The sequence below is a fragment of the Cyprinodon variegatus genome, unplaced genomic scaffold (assembly GCF_000732505.1).
Source record: "Cyprinodon variegatus isolate N-32 unplaced genomic scaffold, C_variegatus-1.0 Scaffold281, whole genome shotgun sequence".
Taxonomy (NCBI): Eukaryota; Metazoa; Chordata; class Actinopteri; order Cyprinodontiformes; family Cyprinodontidae; genus Cyprinodon; species Cyprinodon variegatus.
Genome location: NW_015150734.1, coordinates 273,546 through 295,960, shown reverse-complemented (window position 1 = coordinate 295,960; position 22,415 = coordinate 273,546). Strand labels below are relative to the sequence as shown.

The following is a 22,415-nucleotide window of genomic DNA, read 5'->3' as shown; positions in this document are numbered from 1 at the left end:
GTTATATCAAAGCCTATTGGTCAGAAATCCTAAGGATTCCCTCCCCAGGATTGCTGCTGGCAGGTGAATTTAGCTACGGAGGGAAGCAGGGCAGCCCAGCAGGCAGGAGGAACTCCTCCCCTCACTCTGCGATCTGTTACCTCCCCCTCCTTCGGAACCATCAGCAGCGCAGGAGCTACCGTGCCTTTGACGGAGCAGATACAGTAAAGCCGGAGTCACAGTTACACCCCGCACAGCCATGGCAGACAACGCCGGCTTGGAAAACCACCGTATCAAGAGCTTTAAAAACAAGGGCCGCGATGTCGAGGTAAGCTTACACGAAAGAAAAACGAAAAGGGGATATTTGTAATCTATATTACAGTGCAATAAATAAGTCTGCGGGCCTCGTTAGGTAGTCTGGCCCCAGCTGAAGCTGCCTACCAGTCAGTCTGTCAGCTACCTAGCCAGTTGGTTAGCTAGCTAATTTCAACTACCAGAAGGATTTTCTCAGCAGATGTCCCACTAAAAAGCGACATGGATGTTTGAACGTGTTATGACCACAGCTGTGGTTGTCGCTTAATTATCTGGAGAGTGAGCGACCGCTCCTGTTCAGCCATAAGCTTCATGACATTTGATGAAATGTTGAGGACTGGCGGTGTAGCTGTCAGGTTAGCTTTGCTGATGGGATGGACACCGGGTCACAGGCTGGGCTGGGCCCTGCCCGGCATTTCCAGCGTTCTACTGCCGACACAAGCTTACCGACTTAAAATTACTCCCATACCTTGTCACAATGCTATAATTCATAAAATGAAATGTGATATAAACTTAAGTGACTTGTTCACATTTACCATACCCAGCCCTTCTTGCTAGCTAGCTATCGCCGCGAGGAGGCTAACCAAGCTAAGCCACTAAACGCTGAGCTAAATGACGATATTTTGACCCCACAGGTTTTTTCGCCATAGGATTGACATTAAAGCGATCTTAAATTTTTATTTCCAGACTTTGTCTGTTGAGTCGGATATTTAACAGAGATTGCGTTAACTTAAACAAGCAGTTCTGATAAAAGCCAGCTTTTACCTGCTCTAACATACAGATCTGATACATGTGTTTAAGTTTATGAATCTCAGCTTTGAGTCAAATGTTCCTGAAAGCTTTTCAGCTTTTTTTTTTTTGTGTTTCACGTTTGCAATTCTGCATTGAGATACGCATCATTACGCCTGTAGGTCTAGTTTAAATAGGTCCATTTCTCAATTACCCATGAGCATATTTGAATCCCAAAACATGTGCATTTAAACCCACATTCGTGTTTTTTTTTTTCTGCAGAATTGGTAATGATTCGTGTAGATAATGCAATTTTTTTATAGCAGTCCTTCTCAAACCTGCTCTTCAAGGCCCTCTGTCCCTGCATGTTTGAGATGTCTCCCAGCTGCCATTCACTTAACTTAAATATCTTAGTGATTAAAAGGCTTCTGTTGCACTTCATGACATCATAAGAAGGTAATGCAATCATTTGAATATGGTGTGCAAGAGCAGAGAGCATCTAAAACACTAACTTACCAAATGTCACAGGCTCATTACCCACCTAGTTTTGTTCTAAATAGTTGTCAATCAAGATAAGTTTATCATCCGTGAAGTAAGTTTCTAAGCCGAAACAACTTTTAGATCACAGAAGACATCAAGCTTCTGATCAAGGCTTTTTATGCATCTTGAAGGTTAAAGCCCAGTCATTCCCAGTTTGATCCTGTTCTAGTTACAATTATTACATGCCAGTGAAGTAATTTTTTCAATTTTATGTGATCAAATTGAAATACTAAAGGAACCTGCTAACGAATTGTGAATGGTTCAATGAGACCCAGACTATGTAAAGGTTTGAATAACTGTACTTCTGCAACTTGCACAGTTTTGTGTGGCAGTAGATACCTACGGTAATCCAACTTGCCAAACTCTTGACTTTTCTCTCATCATTTTGGACTGTCTTGTTGTAATTTCAACTTGGACTCCCAGAGAGAAAAAAAAGGGAATTATACATCAAGTCTTTTAAAAAAAAAATCACAAATCCTCCACTATACCTTAAGCAATATTTAGCAACACTTAAAAACATGGAAGTGGACCAAAAAAGGCACTTGAACATCTCAGGATCTTGTGCTGAAATCTAATGACAGTTATTCCTGCTAGCTTTTGAATGTGTCCCTGGACCATCATTTCTGAATCACATGCAAATGATCTCATGCAGTAAAGCTCTATAGAGTCCTGCTGATGATAATGTGAAAATGATGCATTGAGGCCGAGTGACGTTTTACAGTTGCAGGACATGGGCCTCCGAGGACTGCAGTTTGACATTTGGGCCATAAACTTTTAAAATACCATTAATAAGACTTTGCTGTCTTGGATAAGGATGGGTAGTTTGATGCTAGTAATGCAGAATCCAAATATTCAGTGTACATATAAGCCATCAACGCGTTAAATCCTCTGTGGTTGGCTTGTTTATGGTTAAGATCAGATTATTTGATGTTTTATTCTCTGTAAAGGAATGAGTTTTATTTGGGTCTGTGTATCAGCATTCTCGCTCCTTTGCAGTGGTCAGGAGATGCCTCTCTTCCCCCGCGTCCATGGTTATGACTGCCCCAAATTACGTAAGAGGCTATTTAGGAAGGCAACATGAACCTTTTTAAACAGTCACAAGATCATAGACCATTTCCAACTGCTCTGGATTATCTGGAAACCCAGCAGACGCACAAATACAGCAATTGCATAAACCAACTGCTCAGTTGGACTTGATTTGACTTATTTTACAGACCCTTTCTGTTTCAAGTGATCCTTCTGACAAGATTCTGTAAAAAAAAAAAAAAAAAAAATGTCATCTAAACAAACTGTTTTATTTTTGACCTCATATCTTATGATTATACACAATGTAGTGTATTACTTTAATAAAGCCCTCCAATAATGTTTACCTCTTCTGTTATTGTTTATAAATAAAATTGTCATTTACTGTTTTTTTTTTTTCTTTTTTTACAGACTATGAGAAGACATCGAAATGAGGTGACAGTTGAGTTGAGAAAGGTGAGAAGTGTGAATGTTAATATTTCTCTTACACCAATCTATGGACACGACATAGTTTTTCCCCACCAAAGCAGTTTCAGTGTGTAACCCAGTCCAAAGAGTCAGCCTAAAGCTCTGCCATTCTAAAGTGTTTTATCCTCCCTCTATTGTAGTCTGGAAATATTGTAGAGGATAACAGTGCAGGGAGACTGGGTAACTAAACGCGTCACATTTTTCATTTCAGTATTGCTGCAAACGGGTGCTCTGATAAAACCTTTAATTATTTATGCTGTCTGAACACCTTGGAGGTTTATGAGCACTTTACCGCCCTGACAGGGTTGTCTCTGATGTCACGGGCACCAGCAGCCTGCAAATGAAATTTCTACACAGAGATGTTGTAAATAAGGTTGCCTGAACATTTTGGTTCAGAAACCAATCAAAATGTTCAGAAAACAACTGGCTCCAGAGAGTGATGAAGTGGCAGTAGTGTTACAGTGTGGGAGTGGGTGAATGCGGTGGTGGAAGCACCACTGGTGCAGGAGAGTTGAGAAAACCATTAAGGATATTTCCCTGGTATTCATACAGGCCTGTGGTTTTTATTATGCACTTTTTTCTCAGGTGATGTTCTTGCTTTATATGTTGTTCTCTACACATTCCTATTTCCATTTTACTGGACTGATGCCATTTGGGATGCTTTTAAATAAAATAAAAAAGATGGGAGATTTGTAAATTTTACTTGTTTGTTGTGGTTTTGTTAGGTCAGTTGCAATTTGAGGTGGTGTTCTGGAAATCCATTTTCCCAGAGGGAGTTTTTAGACCCACCATGATAAAGTCGGCTTGAATCTACCAAACTTCTTAGTCAGAGGGGGGGTTCAAAGCAGTGGTGGACTCGCAACAGTTGAAACCTGCCCCAGAATAAGAAAGTATGAAGTCCAATTAAATGACTTCTCTCCGCTGCTGGGTTCATTGTTTACATCCTGGCTATGTCCAAACATCTGCCCTAATTCCTCAATCACTATATAGAATGGGGACTATATAGTGGACTTTATAGTGAACTCGGTTAACTGACAGATGATCACTACTTTTCGCTCTTCGTTGGTCGCCGTGACAATAAATCCCAGGATGCTTAGCTCTTGCAAAGCTATCTGAGATATATCTGCTGGTCCCGTGACCATGGACGACTGCTACTTTTCAAGGTGCATTGTGGGAAAATTCGAGCTCATTACTTTTTCATCCACTAGATGTTCGGACGCTGGTCTAACATGGCGTAATCACTATATACTGCCCTATGTAGTGATTAGGGCAGATGTTTGGACACAACCCCTGTCTTTTTTCCTTGTTTACATCTATGGGAAAGCTAGAGCGCCTCTCACTGGCATTGCCTATGACAGCTTTGTGCACTTTTGTTTTGATGTTTTCTACACAAATTTCTTTTTCAACTCTGATAGAGCTCAAGTCAACCTGCAACGATTAGTTTTTGTTTTCCCTCTAATGCTGTGGATTTTTATTGGCACAGCCTCCAGATTGGAACAAAATGATAGAACCTCAGCTCAGATTGACTTCAGAGCTAGTTTAGGGGTTTGTTAACCCTGCTGGCAGATGCGACCCAGGACCTAATCCAATGTATTTGTTTTTTGCCCCTATTTGCATGGCATTCAAAACAGGCCAATCCATTTTTTTTCCTTAAAGCACATTTTGTTACTCCCATATGTGGTGCTAAATCAAATCTAATAGTTTGTAAAATGTTTGTGTTTAAGGATGTCTCCATCTGATATTAGGCTAAAAACTATTATTGGATTAGATCTGCCTGCACCTTAAATCTTGAACATTCTAACATGTCTAAAGTTGATGTTACCCGTTGGTATTATAAAAAAAATAGTCAGTTGTTCAATTATCAGTAAAAAATGTTGACTATTGTTCTTTGACCAATATCACTTAATCACAACTTTTTTAACATTCCACACTACAAAATAAGTAAAGGATGATCCGTACCAATATTGTATCATTATTGATCATCTCTTATAGTTTGCCCCATGGTTGCCGCTGCTCAGGGATCAAAGTAGATAGTCTTCTGATAGGGATAGGTCTGATAGGTAGATAGGGATATAAAAAAAACAAAACAGAGAACCTACATAATTGCTTTATAATGTCATGGAAATCTGGATCTTAAATTTTTATGAATATGTTTACTAAATGTTTAAATGTTCAAAGGAAACTGATGTTGTAATGACAATACAAGGAAACATTTACATCATATAGGAATAGATGGAACAAGAACTAAGAGAGCAGTATTCCATTTACCTTTTCATCTGGATGCAATGAAGTATTTGCTTTGAGTATAATTTCGGTTCTTTTTGGTGGAAATGAAAGAAGATTTCGCATAACCTCATATGAGTTGGAAGAAATGAAATCCTGATGGACAAAATGTTGTTTTTTTACGCTTTGCAGAAGATGATCAGCCACTTACAGTTTAAGTAGTGAGTAGCCTGGTAAACCAGACTAAATGGGAGATGAAAGGTGTTATTTAGTCTGGCCCTGATGAATGAGACATCGGAAGATTGTTGATGAGAACAACCTGTTGTCTTTCAAACCGCTGTCTGTGCCTATTGGCCAACGCTCGGACCAATGAGCTCAACTGACTGTGACGTAGTAAGCGTGACAGGAAGCTGGTGGGGGAGTGTAAACAAACGGCTTGTTGGTAAACCGGCGAATACTTCCTTCTCAAAAATGAATGAGCGTAGAGCCTCTTCCTGTCTCACGTATCAATGAAAACCCCAAAGTCTAATCCTTCCAAAACTGATTCCAAAGCTGAGTCAAAAATCGCCATCAGAGCCAGCGGTTCTTCAAACACTGCTAAGCCAAGAGAGGGCTGCTGCAGACGGGCTGCGTTTAACCCTGGCCTCCGTTAGCTTTGGAGGTCTCCTGGTTGCTGCGGTCCTCTCAACTTTGGAAATTGTTTCTTTAATTACGCATTAAATCGGTAAATGGACCATATAGGGACTATTTAAAGTACATTCTCGCCTCAAATGATCTTTAAACATTTTTATTGAACAACAGCAACAGAAAGAAAACTTTTAGCTTTCAATAGGCAGACCTACAGTCGTGCAGTTTTGTCGTCACGCCCTCAAAACCCTGCCCGCTTTCCACGCCAGATTTAGGGCGTGGGGCATTGATCGAGGCTAGACCAACTCGCAGGCAAAAATGATTTTGGCCGCTGGCGGTTGGGGTTAGTTTACTCGGCTAAGTAGCGAGGGCAGGAAGAGCCATAATGCCGAGAGCAAACAGTCAGTGTGAAGCACAAGGGCAGACTTTGAGCTAAGTGACACGCAAAGACTCATTTATGCACTAGCACAGCTGGAAGAACAGCGTTTGTCCAAGTTGAGCGCAGCGCCGGACCATTCCAGATTGCCGCTGCTGCCGTGGTCCATCTGTGGTCATGCAGAATGTGCGCCGCTGCACGGCAGGTGAGCAGCATGACCAAACAGGATGTAGCAGCAAGGCTAATACTGCTTAGTAGATTACAGCACAATGATGCATTTTAAACATCTGAGAGACCACCCGCTAACGTTTTTATGTAATCTCGTCCCATCAACGTCCCATCAACGAAAACTTACGTAGGTTCCCATTATCGCCATGAAAAAAAGGAATGTCAACGAAATTATTTCATTGACAAAAAACACGGAACTTGATCAAGTCCTTTTCTAACATTCTACAGTACAAAATAAGTAGTAAAATGATGTATGATTCGTGCTATTATCGTATCAGGTCAATATTGATATCGGCCAAATCTTAAAGCTGCAATATCAGTATTGTATCAGAGATGGAAAAAGTTGTATCGGGACCCCACTATTGTAAATATTTTATTATTTATTATTTTTTTGTATCTTTTTTCGCCTTATGATTTGACCATAATGATGTCATCTTCCATTGTTCAATAACTTGTGTAAGAGATGTCAGCATCCGTTATTACTTCCCGTAAACGGTGTGCTGCTGTGTGAGGTGTACACTGTGGGTTACCTTAAGGCTGCGAGAGCTTCACACTGGACTCTGATGGGGGCTGCATTTAATAGTCTGAATGGCCATGCAGGGAAAAACAATCTACCCCAGTGTGTGCCCTCTCTTCACTTTTTAGAACATGAAATGGTAAAACATTAAAGATACCTGTTATCTAGCAGAAATGTGTCATTACTACCGTTTTAAAAGATTCTTTTCAACATCATAATTACATCTGACATTCATTGAAGTTTTTCCTACATGTGTTTTTGTTGTGCAAAGGAAGTCTGCGTCTGAGCACCATCTTCAACCTTTAACTTAATAGTTTAAAGATAATGGAGTGCACCATGTTGATATGGCTCCTTTTAATAATAATAAAAAAAGATGCAGTAAAACACTATCAGCACATCATGGGAGCATACTGGTTAAAAATGGGTGCTGAATATTTCTTATGTGAAGCTCTAAAGTGGTTCTGAGTCTAGCGCATTCCTTGTAGCTGGATCAGAGCAACAAGAAGTACTGCACTGGATGATTAGTCATCAGTGACGCACATAGGCATGATGCACAGGAATGTAGGGCAAGGGAATCTCCTCCTACCACTGACTCACATGCCTTGTAGACGCATGCTGAATGAATATGAGCTTTCAGAGTTGCAGTGTGTTGGGTTTTAGATTCAGTGTCCTGTTTTAAAGAGGCATTTGTAGAAAAAAAATAAAAACACGTTCATTTGAAACTACTTTCTATTTGGGTTGAAGCTAGAAGGAATAAAGCTATTATCTAAGTTCAATAACTTTAATCTATATATTGTTTTCTTTTCTACATTCATTAATGTAGAAACACTTTGAATTCCTGCCCTCAATGCTTTTGTGTTTTCTTCCTTGGTCAGAACAAACGAGACGAACATTTACTGAAGAAGAGAAATGTCCCCCAGGAGGAGAGTCTGGAGGATTCTGATGTCGACTCAGACTTTAAAGGGGTAAGTGTGGCTGTAAGTTAGACTCAAAGATGGGGAAGGTATAACAGTTCAATTCTATGAAAAGAGGCTGTATTTACTCGCCTTTGATTGGCTTTCTTTATGATGCTAAGCCTATAGTTCTTAAGCAAAAAGTATAAAAACAAAGATTTAGGCAAGCAAAACATTTATCGTACACCTGAAAATCAGACATACTGCAAAGCTTGAAAAACAACCTGTGAACGACATAGTTCAGAAAACAGGGTATTTAGAGCTTAGAGGGGATTATTAAGCAATTCATCTTCCCTGCTGACGTGCTGAGGATATTTTCCAAAATGCGATACTTGTGAATTCATATTGTGATGTATGAAAGTTATAACTTATTCTTAAATACATTGAACTTTGAGTGTTTAATCATAGTTCTTTTTTTTTTCTTTTATCTACATCAGCCAATAAAACATTCTTTAGTGCATTTAGCAGCCATGTTATGACATCACGCAAAGTGCAGCATGCATTGCAAATCCCTCTTTGTTCTGTCTATTGTTGGTGTGGTGTTTGATGTGTTAATGTTTCTTTTTGTTTATATTTAGGCCTGTATAACAACTGCTATTATTTTGTTATGCAAATGTAGGTAGAAAATACAATCGGCTTTAAGAATCGGCCTAAAAAAGTCAGCAGCACAGACAGGGATCTGACAGACTGATGTCAAAATATTCAGCATCGGTTTCCTCCTTGACTACATATACAACCTATCTTGCAGTTTGAAAAAAAATTCAATAGACTGTTAATACTGAGCCGGTAGGTTGATTGCCAGGATCCCGTTTCATACTTTCAAACATTCATTAGATGCTACTCTTATTAAAATGATGCTCGCCATTTCCATAACTACTAATCATTGACTCTGAGTAACAACTATTAATCTTGTCTGCATATCAGAAAAGAAACAGATCATGGTAGATGTTTACACCGGAATAGCTGCACATATTCAAACTTTTGTTTTTTCCCTCTTCCACTCTTGAAGCAGAAAAAGAAAAGTGTTGAAACTTAATTACTGAATTGATAAAAATCTTTTGTTACATAATCAATTGAAGCTTGACTAAATATCATTGACATCACTGTGGAGTAATGATTCATCCCTGAATACGACTGAGGTATAGACTCAGGAGACTGGTTTAAATTCTTTACACAAGCCTCTATATGTATATCACAAAAAAATCATTATCACAACGTTGGTGTCCAAGAAATTGAAAAAATTGCAACTGATATAAAGATATTCCTTGGTTTTAGCATTTGTCTGTGGCGGAATATGACTTTACCATCTGATACCAGTTATGCATTTTGCTCATGTACAGGGTCTGTGTTAGTCTATACTGCTAAATCTCCACAGATGTTAATATTCTCCATTTCTTATTTTGCAGCAAAATGTTACACTTGAGGCAATCTTACAGGTAGGAGTTTAATTCAATTGTTGAATTGCACTATCAAATGTTGCATATAAATTGTTAGTGGCTGTTATATAATGCTTTTTGTATTACTACAGAATGCAACCAGCGACAATGCAGTTATACAGCTCAGTGCAGTGCAAGCAGCCCGGTTAGTAGCTCTAAAATAAAGGAGTTTATATTAAAACTTAATGGTTTTGATTGAGAATAATTTCAAACTTTTATTTTTATTTTGTCAGAAAACTTCTCTCAAGTGACAGAAACCCTCCCATTGATGACTTGATAAAGTCTGGGATTCTGCCCATTTTAGTAAAATGCCTTGAACGAGATGATAAGTAAGTGTTCTATGTTTTTCCTTTTTATTCCTTTCTATAACAAAACAAAAAAAACAAATGTATTGTAATTTTCTAAATCTGCGACTGTGGCAGTTTTTTTTTTTTTAATGGTCACAGAAGCTAGGTGTGCATTAAGCTTGTTATTTCCCACTGCGACCACACGTGAGAGTGAGCTTGAGGCATGCAGGGCAGCTGGCTGCCTCTCTCAGCTCAGGCCAAGCCAAATATATCGACATTCCTGTCTCTAAGAGTTCCCCAATTCCCAGGACCTTGTATCCACTGAGGGTAGAGATTAAATAGCTTAGTTGTAAGAACTATAGGGAAGAAGTGGATCACGCAACAGCTACATTTTGGAACACATGTTCCTTCTGGAGATCATTCTGTATAATCGATTGCTCTTCATAAAAAAAAAAAAAAAAAATATATATATATTTACTATTATGACGAGAAGCTAAGTTTTGATTTTATCCAGCAGTACTAAATATCTTTAAATTGAGTTCTCTGAATTCTTTCTTGGAGAAAACAGACCTGATTTACTACCAACAGGCCTGTCGCACCATAGCAATGTCTTGTTTATTTGCCGTCCGTGCTAAGAAGAGTAAAACAAACCATCAAGAATTCCAGATCTTTATTGGAGAAAGTTAAATATTTATTGTGGTGGATGGATTAATCACCCATGACCACAATATTTTGATATTTTCCTTTTGTTGCATCAGTTTTTCAAAAAAAAAAATGTATTACTCCTTCCTCATTAACATAGCTTCATACTGATAAAAAGTTTGAACTCGAAACCTCAATGCTTATTTCACATAATCCATGTAGAATATACAATTACCAACCTATTAAGGATCAATGATTTGGAAATTGGATGGAATTAAGATGTTCTGTTTTTTTTCCCCCCAACAAAAAAAAAACAAAAACAAAAAAAAAAAAACATACATGGGGTTTTTTTTGTCCTTTTTTTGTTTTTGTTTATTTTTATCTTATCTTACAACTTATTGTAATCTCTGGCTGATTTAATTTTCTCTTACTTTTCCAGTCCTTCTCTCCAGTTTGAGGCTGCCTGGGCTCTGACCAACATTGCCTCTGGAACATCAGCACAGACTCAGGCTGTGGTCAAATCAAGTATGTAGACCCAGTGTTACCCCCTTCAGTAACAAGGATTTGTTTTGTTTTTTTTGTTCAGAGAAGTGGTGGTTTAAAAAAAACATTTTACTAGGTAGTGAAACAAAGATTAATGTGAAGGTAAATCTTAAGCTTTTTAAATTTTAATGTAAGTCTGATCATTCCCTTGAGGTAAGAAAGTGCATCTTAGGAATATGTTATAAAGATGACTGTAGGAGTTGAGATAAACGCATAATGCTTGTTGTTCTTGTGCTTGTTTATTGTAACATAGACTCCAGGTAGCGAGAAGTATAAAAAGAATGATGGGGCAGTTTGGGTAATTGTTTCCTTTCTAGCAACATGTTTTCAATGGAAATGATGCAGGTGGCTACAGCTGCTGTTGTGGATATAAGACAGTCATGTGTTTCTGCCAGAATATCTTTGTCTTCCAAAAACATTTTCTACAATAAACCAGCTCCACCAAATCTTAATACAAGCATACCGTTCATGAATGTAATTAATTATGTAATTCCGTCAAAGGTCTTCCAGTCCATGATACTATGTACCAATTTATCATCATTGCAGTAATAAAGAAAATATGTAACATCCAATCTTAACCAGTGAAATCTGCATGCCTAACAAGAAGTGGCAAATATTACTTTAGGATGTAATAAATCACCCCCAAGTTATTAGTGCTAAAATTTTCATGCAGGGTTATTTAGTTGTATCCATGATAATAACTAAAACTTGTCCCAGGGATTAGAATAAAAAGATAATTTGATTTCTTTTTCTTTCTCATCAGAAATTGACATGTTGGTGTTTAATAAAAAAGATGCTTGATCTGTTGCAAACATTTAATGATTTTTAAGAGTTTTTTTTCTTTGAAAATGTTAGCAGAGAGCCAACACTGAGGCATGGCCCTGGGGAGGCATGTATATCCCAACAGTTTCTTTTTTTCTCAAGAAAAGGCAGTTAATTATTAATGAAGGTTTTGTTGTCTTCTCTGCTTAGGTTTTATATGATGTTTCGGATTTCTGTTTTATTTTGGCTTTGAGTGTTTCCTGGAAACAAGCTTATCTGTGGAGCTGCACAAGCTGTCACCTCGGGCAGAATTTTGATTTGTTGTTTGTACATCCAGACGCAGTGCCCTTGTTCCTGCGACTGCTCCAGTCCCATCACCAGAACGTTTGTGAACAGGCTGTATGGGCTTTAGGAAACATTATAGGTAAGTAGGACCTACTGATGCTGGTTTGCGCAGGTTAGCAGCTCAAGCCCAGGCTGACATGTTTATTACTTCCTGCTCAGGTGATGGTCCACAGTGCAGGGATTATGTCATCTCCCTGGGTGTCGTAAAGCCTCTGCTCTCTTTCATCAACCCATCAATCCCCATCACCTTCCTCCGCAATGTTACCTGGGTCATTGTTAACCTATGTCGCAACAAGGATCCCCCTCCACCCATGGAGACTGTGCAAGAGGTGAGCATGTCTGGAGAGGAGTGTATGCTTTACTGGCTACATCTTAGATCTGCACCAGTGAATCTTCTGTTATTGGTTAATTATTCTTGTAGAAGCATAAGCTGTGATGAAGACTGGCTTTGATATTGTATCAGCCGTTTTGCCACGCTTTTCTTAATGTAATGTTTTTGTTGGAAACTGATAGAACTCCAGCTCAAAATGAGAAACTTTCACAGCAGGATTTTACAACATATATAAAAGGCAGATACACCAGGAATATGACTCTGGGTGTTTGGATCAATGTGGCAAAAATGGAGGAATAAAATGTAAAGGACAAATCGAAGTAAAAACTCAACAAAAAAATAAACTGCTCCTGTTTTTTTATCCCCTCAAATATTGTTCATAAACCAGTCTTTGGGTGTGTTCGATTTCAAAGGCTGCATCCTTCCAAGGACCAGCTCTATCTTGAGAGTCTTGGCTGTCGATTCAAACAGGTCCAGCCTTCAGCGGCTTATATCCCCATGCGCTCTATCGCTTAGCAACCATGGGAGTGGACACACAAAGCAGGAAAAGAATGCATACCAAGCTTCTCACTGCTGCTCTGGGTGTTGATAACATTTTCGAGGTGCTTCAATAGCTGTATCGTATCAGATTTATAGTCCCCACACTGCAGATATATTAGAATCTGTCCTTAAGTATCAGCCAAACGCATTTACACAGGAACAGATTAAAACATTTCAATAAAACAAACATTACCTTCTACATATCTGACTCAATAACCATTTAAAACAACTATTTTCATTAATTTCACACAGAACTATTCACATACTTGTATTAAACTGAACTTCCAATATTCACCACTGTTTGTGCCACGTACCTTTTTTCCTCTGATCACGGAGCAGCCACCTTGCTTGAAATCGCAATGAATCACGGAATATCCAAGGCTACGTAGGATACACCGGGGCCGTCCATCAAAACGGGACAAAAAGAAGGATGCATTTGTCAGACGCATAACGAGGAGTGTTACAATCCGAACAGACCTCGACGCTGCGCTATGACATAATTGGCCCACAAATCTGGCCTTTGGAGGATGCAGCCCATGAATTCAAACTTGGCATAAATCTGTGAAAGTGAGCAGCTCTCCTTTGCTGAGATAATCCATCCCACCTCACAGGTGTGCCATATCAAGGTGCCGATTAGACACCATGATTAGTGCACAGGTGTGCAACATTAAAAAAATGGGAGCAAAACAAAATGTGTTGCGTTTAACTGTAGTTAAAACGTAGTTTCTAGCTTTATGTGATGTCATCAGATACAGCTGCTGTGAAAGCTTGTTGGGAAACATGATGGCAAAATAACAAATGCTGACATTTCATTTTCTAGATCACAAACCTTTAAGGTAGTATCTTTTTAAAAGTACTTGTAGCAAGTAGATTCAAGTCCCTTTACGGTAGAGGAAGCACAACAGCTGAAACGCCTATCAAGTGTTTTTTGACCTCACTTTTCCAGCTACTGACTTCATAAACTTGTATATTCACACTGCTGGTTATGTTATGATGCAGCTTAGGTTGCTGAACTGCTAGCCTAATATGCTAATATCCTTATATATAAAGCATGCATTTTGATCCAACTTGTTGTTTCTTCCCTGCTTCCAGCTCCCTTTCATTACGGGTTTCCTTTTTACAGATTTTGCCTGCTCTCTGTGTGCTAATATACCACACTGATATAAATGTAAGTATCATTGGACAATTGGGTTTAGGCTGTTTAAATTGTACAAAAAAGCTCTGTGCTCACCCAATGGGTGTTTATGTTTAGATACTAGTAGACACAGTGTGGGCTCTGTCCTATCTGACGGACGGAGGAAACGAACAGATCCAGATGGTCATCGATTCTGGAGTCGTTCCATTTCTTGTGCCTCTCCTCAGCCACCAGGAGGTAAAAGTTCAGGTAAGACGCTGCTCCCGCTGAACAGTTTAAACACTGTTTTTGTTTTGCCCTGTTAAGTAAAACAGAATTTTTTGCTGTTTCCTTATTTTCAAACTCTAGACAGCAGCTCTGAGGGCGGTTGGAAACATTGTGACGGGAACAGATGAGCAGACCCAGGTGGTTCTGAACTGCGATGTTCTCTCACACTTCCCCAATCTGCTCACCCATCCTAAAGAAAAGATTAACAAGGTATCACTGCCACAAACTCAACGGTGCTTTCCTTCATTTCAAAATGGTTACAAACATTTATGTATCAAATGTTTTTCATCTGAAGTAAAAATTGATGAAAAAATGTTTGGAAAATTAATGTGGCCATCAGCATTTAAAGTTTTTTTTGAACAAACAGAATTTGATACAAAAACTTGAATCATACCAGAAATGAAGCCTTTTAGGTTAGTGTTTGTGTGTGTGTGTGTGTGTGTGGAGAAGGCTTTGACCATTTCTGATTGGTTTATTTACAGGAAGCTGTCTGGTTCTTGTCCAACATCACAGCTGGGAACCAGCAGCAGGTCCAAGCTGTTATCGAGGCCGGGCTAATTCCTATGATAGTCCACCAGCTGGCTAAGGTTTGGAGGAGCTTTACGTTTTCTATCCCTTTCACTTGTCTCTATAGATGGCGTTTTGGAAAAAGTATTGTGTTTAAGAGCCATAATGTTCTGTTTTTGTATTTTCTTTTAGAAAAATAACATGATAAAATTATTAAACTGGGGTGAATGCAGCATAGATTTTTAGACTTCTCTGACAACATGCTGTGGTACTACAGCTATGTAACAGACTGGCTCTCCACAGGGTGACTTTGGCACTCAGAAGGAGGCAGCATGGGCTATCAGCAACCTCACCATTAGTGGGAGGAAAGACCAGGTGAGTCTGATTTTGATGGATATGATTAGTTTCCTTTCAAGATGGTTAATTTTCCCCATTATGGTCATATTTAATCATTTCAGGCATAAATCTTTACCAGAACATGTTACTCATTTAAAAGAAGTCTCAGTTCAGGGAAGCATTTAGGTGATACTTTGCTCCTTAAATATTATGAAGATTGTGTAAGGTTGTGTTCGACACTCAGAAGCATGTACCTGTGTTGAAATAAAAGTATGAATGTTGTGTGTATGTATGGGTTTGTGTAGGTGGAGTTCTTGGTGGAGCAGAATGTCATCCCTCCCTTCTGTAACCTGCTGTCGGTGAAGGACTCGCAGGTGGTGCAGGTCGTTCTGGACGGCCTCAAGAATATCCTCATTATGGCTGGAGATGAAGCCAGCACGATTGCTGAAATCATAGAGGAGTGTGGAGGTCTGTGTTCATCAATTTCTTTAGTGCCTTTCCATCCCTGCTTTATACTTCCATGACAAAAAATCCACTTGGAAAACAGCCGTAGTGTAAAACGGACAACAGTAATTCTAAAATAAAGAAGTTCCACTGCAGGATTTTGCAAAATTATCTTTCATTTAAAAAGAAAAGGCTGTTTTTTGTTGGATATATCATAAATGGTAGAAGGGTGTTGGTAATAAAAGGTTATAATTAAAGTACATGCCTGAGAGACAGAAACATGATTTAAAACATGCAAACAATGAGAGGAATAAGATGGCTGCCCTTGACCTCTGATCTATTGCCTTCATGCTTTGTGTGATTATCATCAGATGCATGTGGGTGGAAACCTGTTTTGGAAGGATAGATTTTTGTCTTGGCTTTAACAACAGAGCATTGGTCACAAACTTGTATGCTGGCATATTTCACTTTTTTTCTTTTCTGACCAGGGTTGGGCTTTGTTTTATTTTGAACCATTGCGATTCCTGATAGCTGTTCTAGTTTCTATCGTATCCCCATTTGGATTATTTTATTAGCAAGGGTCTTAAGGGTTTACATGAGCTAGCTTAACACTTCTGTTCAGATAAAATAATCTGAACTTCTCTATTGATTTTAATTATATGACCATTAAACATTTTATTAATGTTACTATAAATTTAAAAGGAACTTGTACTTAATACCACTTATTTACTATTTTATCTACCTAATTTGTCAGTGGTGCTGATATGAAGGTAGAAGCACCGCAAAAGGTTTAGTGTCAAGGAAGGTATGAACAGAATTAATTTCCCTGAAGTGTTTACTGCGCCTAAACTAGACATGGAAGTAGAGATTTTTTTTTATTCTGTGCATAAAGAAACAGTGAGATTTTACACAGTGTGGGCTTCATCATAAACAAATTAAGGTTGGGCGACTGGACCAATCTATCAACGTTTGAATGAGCTCTTCAAAATGTTTTTTAGGGTTAGCTGTTAATAATGTTACACAAAAAGTCCTTCCAGCTGCAGCTTTTAACCCCAGTACCACCGTGCTGCAGCTATTTATCTACTTAAACCCGAGACGGAACCGATCCAAACCAGAGGCCAGCTTTTGATCAGCTAAACCAGAAGCGGAGAGAGTCAGTTCAGATAAAGAAATGAATAAAGATTTAAAAAAAAACTCTGTTGCATAACTGTCAGACAACTGGAAAACAGGAACCTATTCCCACTGGACATACTAATACATTTTTTTTTTTTACAAGAAAACAAAACTAATTGGGTTTTAGTAGTGTGTTTAGCTGGTTAACAATATTAGCAGCAGTGCAGAAGATTTATTTTCTTTCTCTCTCTGTCTGCTTTTAAGGTCTGGAGAAAATAGAAAATTTGCAGCAACATGAGAATGAAGATATCTACAAATTAGCCTTCGAGATAATTGATCAGTACTTTTCGGGAGATGATGTAAGTTCTTCATCGTTCATTTATCTTTTAACTACATGTTGGCTTTAAAATCTGCTTTGACCATGTCTATCCTCTTCAGATTGATGAAGACCCAAGCTTGATCCCTGACACCACCCAAGGAGGAACCTTCAACTTTGATCCTGCTTCCAACATGCAAACGAAGGAATTCAATTTCTAAAAAGCCAGGGTGTTTGGTTCCACCAGTTGCACGGGTACCCTGACATCATCGCAGACATTCATCCATCGCCCAACAATCTGACAACCCGGTACAAAAGGATCTTTAATCTCCAGTCTCGCCTCCAACGGATTTTAACCGCAGCCACTTCTGCACTGTGGGGAGCTTTTTTCTTTTGTCCCGTTTTTTTTTTTTTCCCCCTTCTAGTGCAACTCTGCATAGGAGCCCTGGCTGCTTATCTGACAACCTGCACGAGGAGAAGCTGCCAGTGCTTCTATCACTCAAAGGTAAAACCAGAAGGAGGGAAAACGCAAAGCCTGCTTGGCAAGATGGAAATTGCCAAATATCAAGTCTTTACAAAGACAGAAACACAAGCACATTTTCAAATACTTCACACACACTCATTTATATATAAGTGTATAGAAATGCATATGTATGTATACACACTTTTTGACACTTAAGATATGTGTGCATACTTCTGTTGGAAGTTGTCATATCACACCTGGGGAAGAAATACTGCTGTTAGTTTGTGGTTTACTTTTGTGCTTTCCCTTCCCTGGATTCTCCTGGTGTAACTCCACCCCAGCACACACACACACACACAGTGTACACCTAAACACACCTGGTCACAATATTTCCTGATGACTAGTCGCACCCCTGTTTCACCCACTTTAAAAGCGATAATCCCCGGGCTAAGCCATGATTACCACGGACCCCCTCCTCTCTGCCCTCCCAGGAGGCTCCATGGGCAGGTGGAGGTGTGAAAGGGCTCAGAGGTAAAAAGGATCAATCCGTGGCAAACCAACGGGACTTCTGTTTTTTTTGGTGTGACCTCTCTCGACATATAGGACTCTTTAAGGAAATTCATCAAATGTGAAGAAATTGCCATATTTTTTTTTCTCGCCGCATACATTTAACCTGATACTCTCCTCCTTCAGAAGAGCATTGGTGTTTTTCTCAAAGGATGTAAAGGCGGATGATGAAGGCACAGAAACTTTCAAAAAGAGGGATCGCCTCCCTCAAACACCAACATCTTACCCTTTAGCCAGTTTTCCTCTGGACTCCCCCTGAAATGTGAAAACTCAAAGGGGAGGGGGCGGGCTCAACATAAACCTAACTGAAATGTCCAGAATCCAACAATGTTATTTTTAGCTTTTTGTTTTTCAATTTTCACTTTGAATGGAAATTAATTTTACATTTCAGCTTTGGTATAATCTGTGGAAGTTTTATTTTTTATTTTCCTCTAGTCTTATGCACACAATTGCGGCACAGGGATGTCTGCCTGCAGAAAGGGACCTATGCTCACTGATGAAGAGTAGACTCATCCGGTGTGCAGGTTCTGATCTTTAGAGTACTGAACTCATTTTTGTTTAAGAGGTCACATGTCATCACTCGATTTGAATAATTGTAAAAAAAGAAAAAAGTGATGTGTATCTCTCCTTGCCGTCTGACAAATATATTCTACATAAAGCCTGTACAAAGCTGCTGCAGCAGACAGACATTGGATGGTTGACTCATCCAGTTTTCTGGGGAGGTTTTTTTTTTTTCATGTTATTAGAAGCAATATTTTTGTTTTTATTCTTGACATGCAGATGTATTGTGATGAAATGCTGGTAAATTGGAGTAGGCCGGGTTTTTGTTTGTCTTGTTTTTACCTCTTGGCGGTGACGGCTGTTTGGAAATGTACCGTCCCACGTTCCAGTTGGTGTTTTAGACCCGGGACTAAGGTGACTAACTTTAAATCCGACCCCAGCCCCGGTCTTGTAGATGATCCACTGGTTGGCTGCTAACTTTTCAGATTATAGGCGTGGGTGTTCAGAACAGCTACTGGATCGCAGAGGGGCTTTGAATATCTGGTAGGGCTGATTAAAAACAGCCAGGACTTGTTTTTGGGACTAGCTAATTTTACTGAACAAAACTATAGAGGGTGTACAGTCATGAGCTAGCAGACTAGACCGAGCCACTTTAAAGATTTACAATTTTGTTGTCTTGTATCCGAATTGATACAAGCTTATGTTTGCAAGATTTTTACTTGCTAATAAAAAGCTGTTTTAAGTGACTAATAGAAAAAGAAGCAACAGACAGCGTTTTGGCCTCTGATTGTTTGTATCTTTTTATAAATTTTAGATTGAATTCTTCTCTTTAAGGTGGCTCATTGATGCTTTCAACTCTTGTGCATATTAAAGACAATAATGAGTTGAGAAATCATTGTGCCTTTTGTTTTTTCATTTCAACTATGAAGAGTTTTTTTCTGAAAGAATAAAAAAAAAAAATCAAAGCAATTAGAGAATCTTGATAGAGGGGATTAAAGTGGTCTCCCTTCTGAGTTTGCCATGAAGAATGGTCAATGTTGCTAGCTGTCAAAAACATTTTATTTTTTTAATCTTTACCCAATGAACAATGAACCACACCATTTCTACCCTCCCCAACACCACAGACATCACTCGTCTACCATCATTGCGGTCAACAGATTTTGGTTTCCTTTCTTATTTCACCCTCAGAACATAAGTCTGTTTCTGATTCTAACCAAAATAAACTTGCTGTTTAGCCGTGTGTTCTTTGTAGCTTGCAAGTGTTTGTTTCATACATATAAGGTCATCATAACCAGGGTTCCTAACAGTTAATAAGACCTAGTGGGTAGTGGTTAACTAGGCCTCAGACTTTGAATAAGGTACACTTTGGAGTTGGTCCTAACAACATGCTGCACAAGAAAACAAAATTCAAAGATGTCATGTTAATAGTCCTGACCTATATTTACTTACGCATGTAGGCTATTGGTGATGCGTCTTCCAAAATTATTCAAAATGGATGAATTTTCTTATTAAGGCAGATGTTGACAGTAATCTCTTGATTGCTAAAAAAAAAAAGGTAAATTTAGGAGAAAGATGTAGTGTGGGAAAAGGACAAAGGCAAGTTTGTATGGCACATTCATTGGTAATAAAATTGAAATTGCTGGACATGAAAAGATGGCAGAAAAAGTACTTTATAATTAGTAAATAAATAAATAGAATAAGACATGAAAAAGTTGCAAAATTCCTCCCATATTTTCTTTAAGATTATAATGCAGAATTTCCAAAAGTGCACCTTTTAAATTATACATAGAAATGGGTCTTAATTTATTTATTTTGTTTTGTTTTTTTTTACTCGGCCAAATCAACAGAACAGGGTTTTTTTTTTTGTATTTTAATTCCTTATAGTTAGGAATCTAAGCACTTTTTCCAATATAAAAGTTTAAAAGAAAGTTTTAGAAATCCTGATTAAAAAATATCTCAGAAGTGATTTTTTTTTACTGTTATTTTGGCATTCAGTCCTTGGATCACACTTGAACTGGACTTCTGTGGTTTTAGAACAGGGTCTGCTGTTTGCACTAAAACTGAATTAACTTTCCAGGAATTAAAATTGCATATCAAAATACACAAAGTGTTCAATTCTGGAAATGATCATCCTTCATGTTCCGGATTTAAGAGTTCATTAAACCTAGCTACATCTGGTCAACACGCTTTATATTCAATAAATGAGATAAGGTTAGTAAAATACACGGAGATCTCTTTGGACTGAAATATCCTTATTTTTTTAAGGGGCTCATGGGGTTTGATATTCCAGGGTTTAAGTGTTGTATCCCTCCAACAGGCTGAGTAGAAGGATGTGTGGCATTCAAAAGTTTTGTAAAATCAGTGGTATCTAAGCTGATACCTTGAAAACTTTCCAGTCACATTATGCTTTTTATTTTTAGATCCATCTGGCAGTTTGGCACATATACAGATAGAAGATGGTCGGTTCTTTGTAGATTAGCTCAAGCTGGCTTAATGAGGGGCTAAAACATTTGCCTAAGATATTCAGTTGGATATAGAAGTGAATTCATAGATGTCTTCTTTGAAACCCAGAGCCATACTAGAATATTTTCCTATTAGAATATAATTTTTAGAATTTTATTTTGGGGTATTGGGGTAAAGATGGTAAATAAAAATGCACACTACAGTTTTTAGATTATTTACCAAAGTTAGTAAAAGCAATGATGATCCTTCTAATTCAGCTATGCCATAAGGTCCTGTTAAATGCATGCTCTATTTTTGGTTTGTATCTCATCGTATACAGTTGGGCTTGAAAGTTTATGCATACAATTGAAGAAAATGATAGTCACAAAGGTAATTCAAAGAACACAAAACTGCATAAAAGTATTAAAATGAATTTTACTTTATAAACTTGATATCAAAAATAAAATATAGATTTTCTTTTATTGTTAACCTATTTCAAAAGACAAATTGTCCCTGAGAAATATGTTTCTGATGATCATTGGCCCAACATACCTGTTAACAGGTGCAGAAGTCTGACGGAACATTTCCTGAACATTACAGAAAAATACCTGATTTCAGTGATTCCCTCAAAATGTTGCTCAACAAAATTTTCGTTCAGGAGCTCCATCAGGATTGTTTACTTTTTCATTATTATATATGAACATGTGTGTTTGTATACATACAGACACAAAATATCATGATTTTCATTTTTTATTTAGTCATTTTTTAAGCTTACTGGCAGCTTATTTTTTTCTGTCTCTGTGTTTCAAGCACAACTCTATGTAGGTTTATGGGGTGTTTTTCAGGGAGCTTATACTGTATAGAAAACTGTAAGGAAGTTTGGAACTGGAGAGATCAATTCCTACAGCAGAATGTTTTCCATACTGTATTCATTCTCAAAGGGATCATCATTGTTACAATAGGAGCAAAATGACTCCATAAATAAATCTTAAAGATGAAAAGTCCCGTTATTCATTTTTAAAAAGCTATTAGGGGCCAATTAGTTTTTAAAATCTTAATTGCAATTAAAGAATAAACAAGTACAACAGCAAAATACAATTAACAAATATGCTACTATAAATAAGTATTCAGGAGAAAAATAAAATGATAAACGTGCTTAGGAGTGTCGGATATGTGTGTGTATGTATGTATATATATATATATATATATATATATATTATTCTAAACATATCATCTACCACAAGAAGTTGTGGTTTTTTCGATTTTTGGTGAGTGGAGGATCGAATAATACAAAAATATTGCTTAAATTCAATTAAGTAAGTCTGACTTTTTCTTCAACCAAAGACATTATTTGTATCTTGAAAAATAACTGGCTGATGACATCACTCAACTTCAGCAGGTCATGTGTCTGAGCCCTCAGGTGACATGAAGATAAGCTCTACATTAAAGGAATAGTACACCCA

The 22,415-nt window shown here is 38.1% G+C and overlaps 1 protein-coding gene across 1 annotated transcript; it reads left to right on the top strand.

The window, feature by feature from the left end:
- Nucleotides 1-151: 151 nt before the first annotated feature.
- On the top strand, nucleotides 152-19,754 carry kpna3 (karyopherin alpha 3 (importin alpha 4)). The gene is made up of 17 exons (XM_015383291.1): nucleotides 152-307; nucleotides 2,995-3,039; nucleotides 7,898-7,987; nucleotides 9,382-9,411; nucleotides 9,504-9,556; nucleotides 9,645-9,740; nucleotides 10,780-10,865; nucleotides 11,983-12,069; nucleotides 12,150-12,319; nucleotides 13,985-14,029; nucleotides 14,114-14,245; nucleotides 14,345-14,473; nucleotides 14,746-14,850; nucleotides 15,074-15,145; nucleotides 15,412-15,574; nucleotides 16,928-17,022; nucleotides 17,102-19,754. Exons 1-17 carry the CDS (start codon nucleotides 239-241, stop codon nucleotides 17,198-17,200), a joined length of 1,566 nt encoding a protein of 521 aa, XP_015238777.1. The 5' UTR covers nucleotides 152-238; the 3' UTR covers nucleotides 17,201-19,754.
- The last annotated feature ends 2,661 nt before the right edge of the window (nucleotides 19,755-22,415 follow it).

What these genes read in the sequence shown, in the direction of transcription:
- kpna3 (XM_015383291.1), top strand. Translation starts at nt 239, where the DNA reads ATGGCAGACAACGCCGGCTTGGAAAACCACCGTATCAAGAGCTTTAAA. An exon ending in TGACAGTTGAGTTGAGAAAG is followed by an intron (nt 3,040 to 7,897) that starts GTGAGAAGTGTG and finishes TTCCTTGGTCAG; the next exon opens with AACAAACGAGACGAACATTT. An exon ending in AATCATAGAGGAGTGTGGAG is followed by an intron (nt 15,575 to 16,927) that starts GTCTGTGTTCAT and finishes TCTGCTTTTAAG; the next exon opens with GTCTGGAGAAAATAGAAAAT.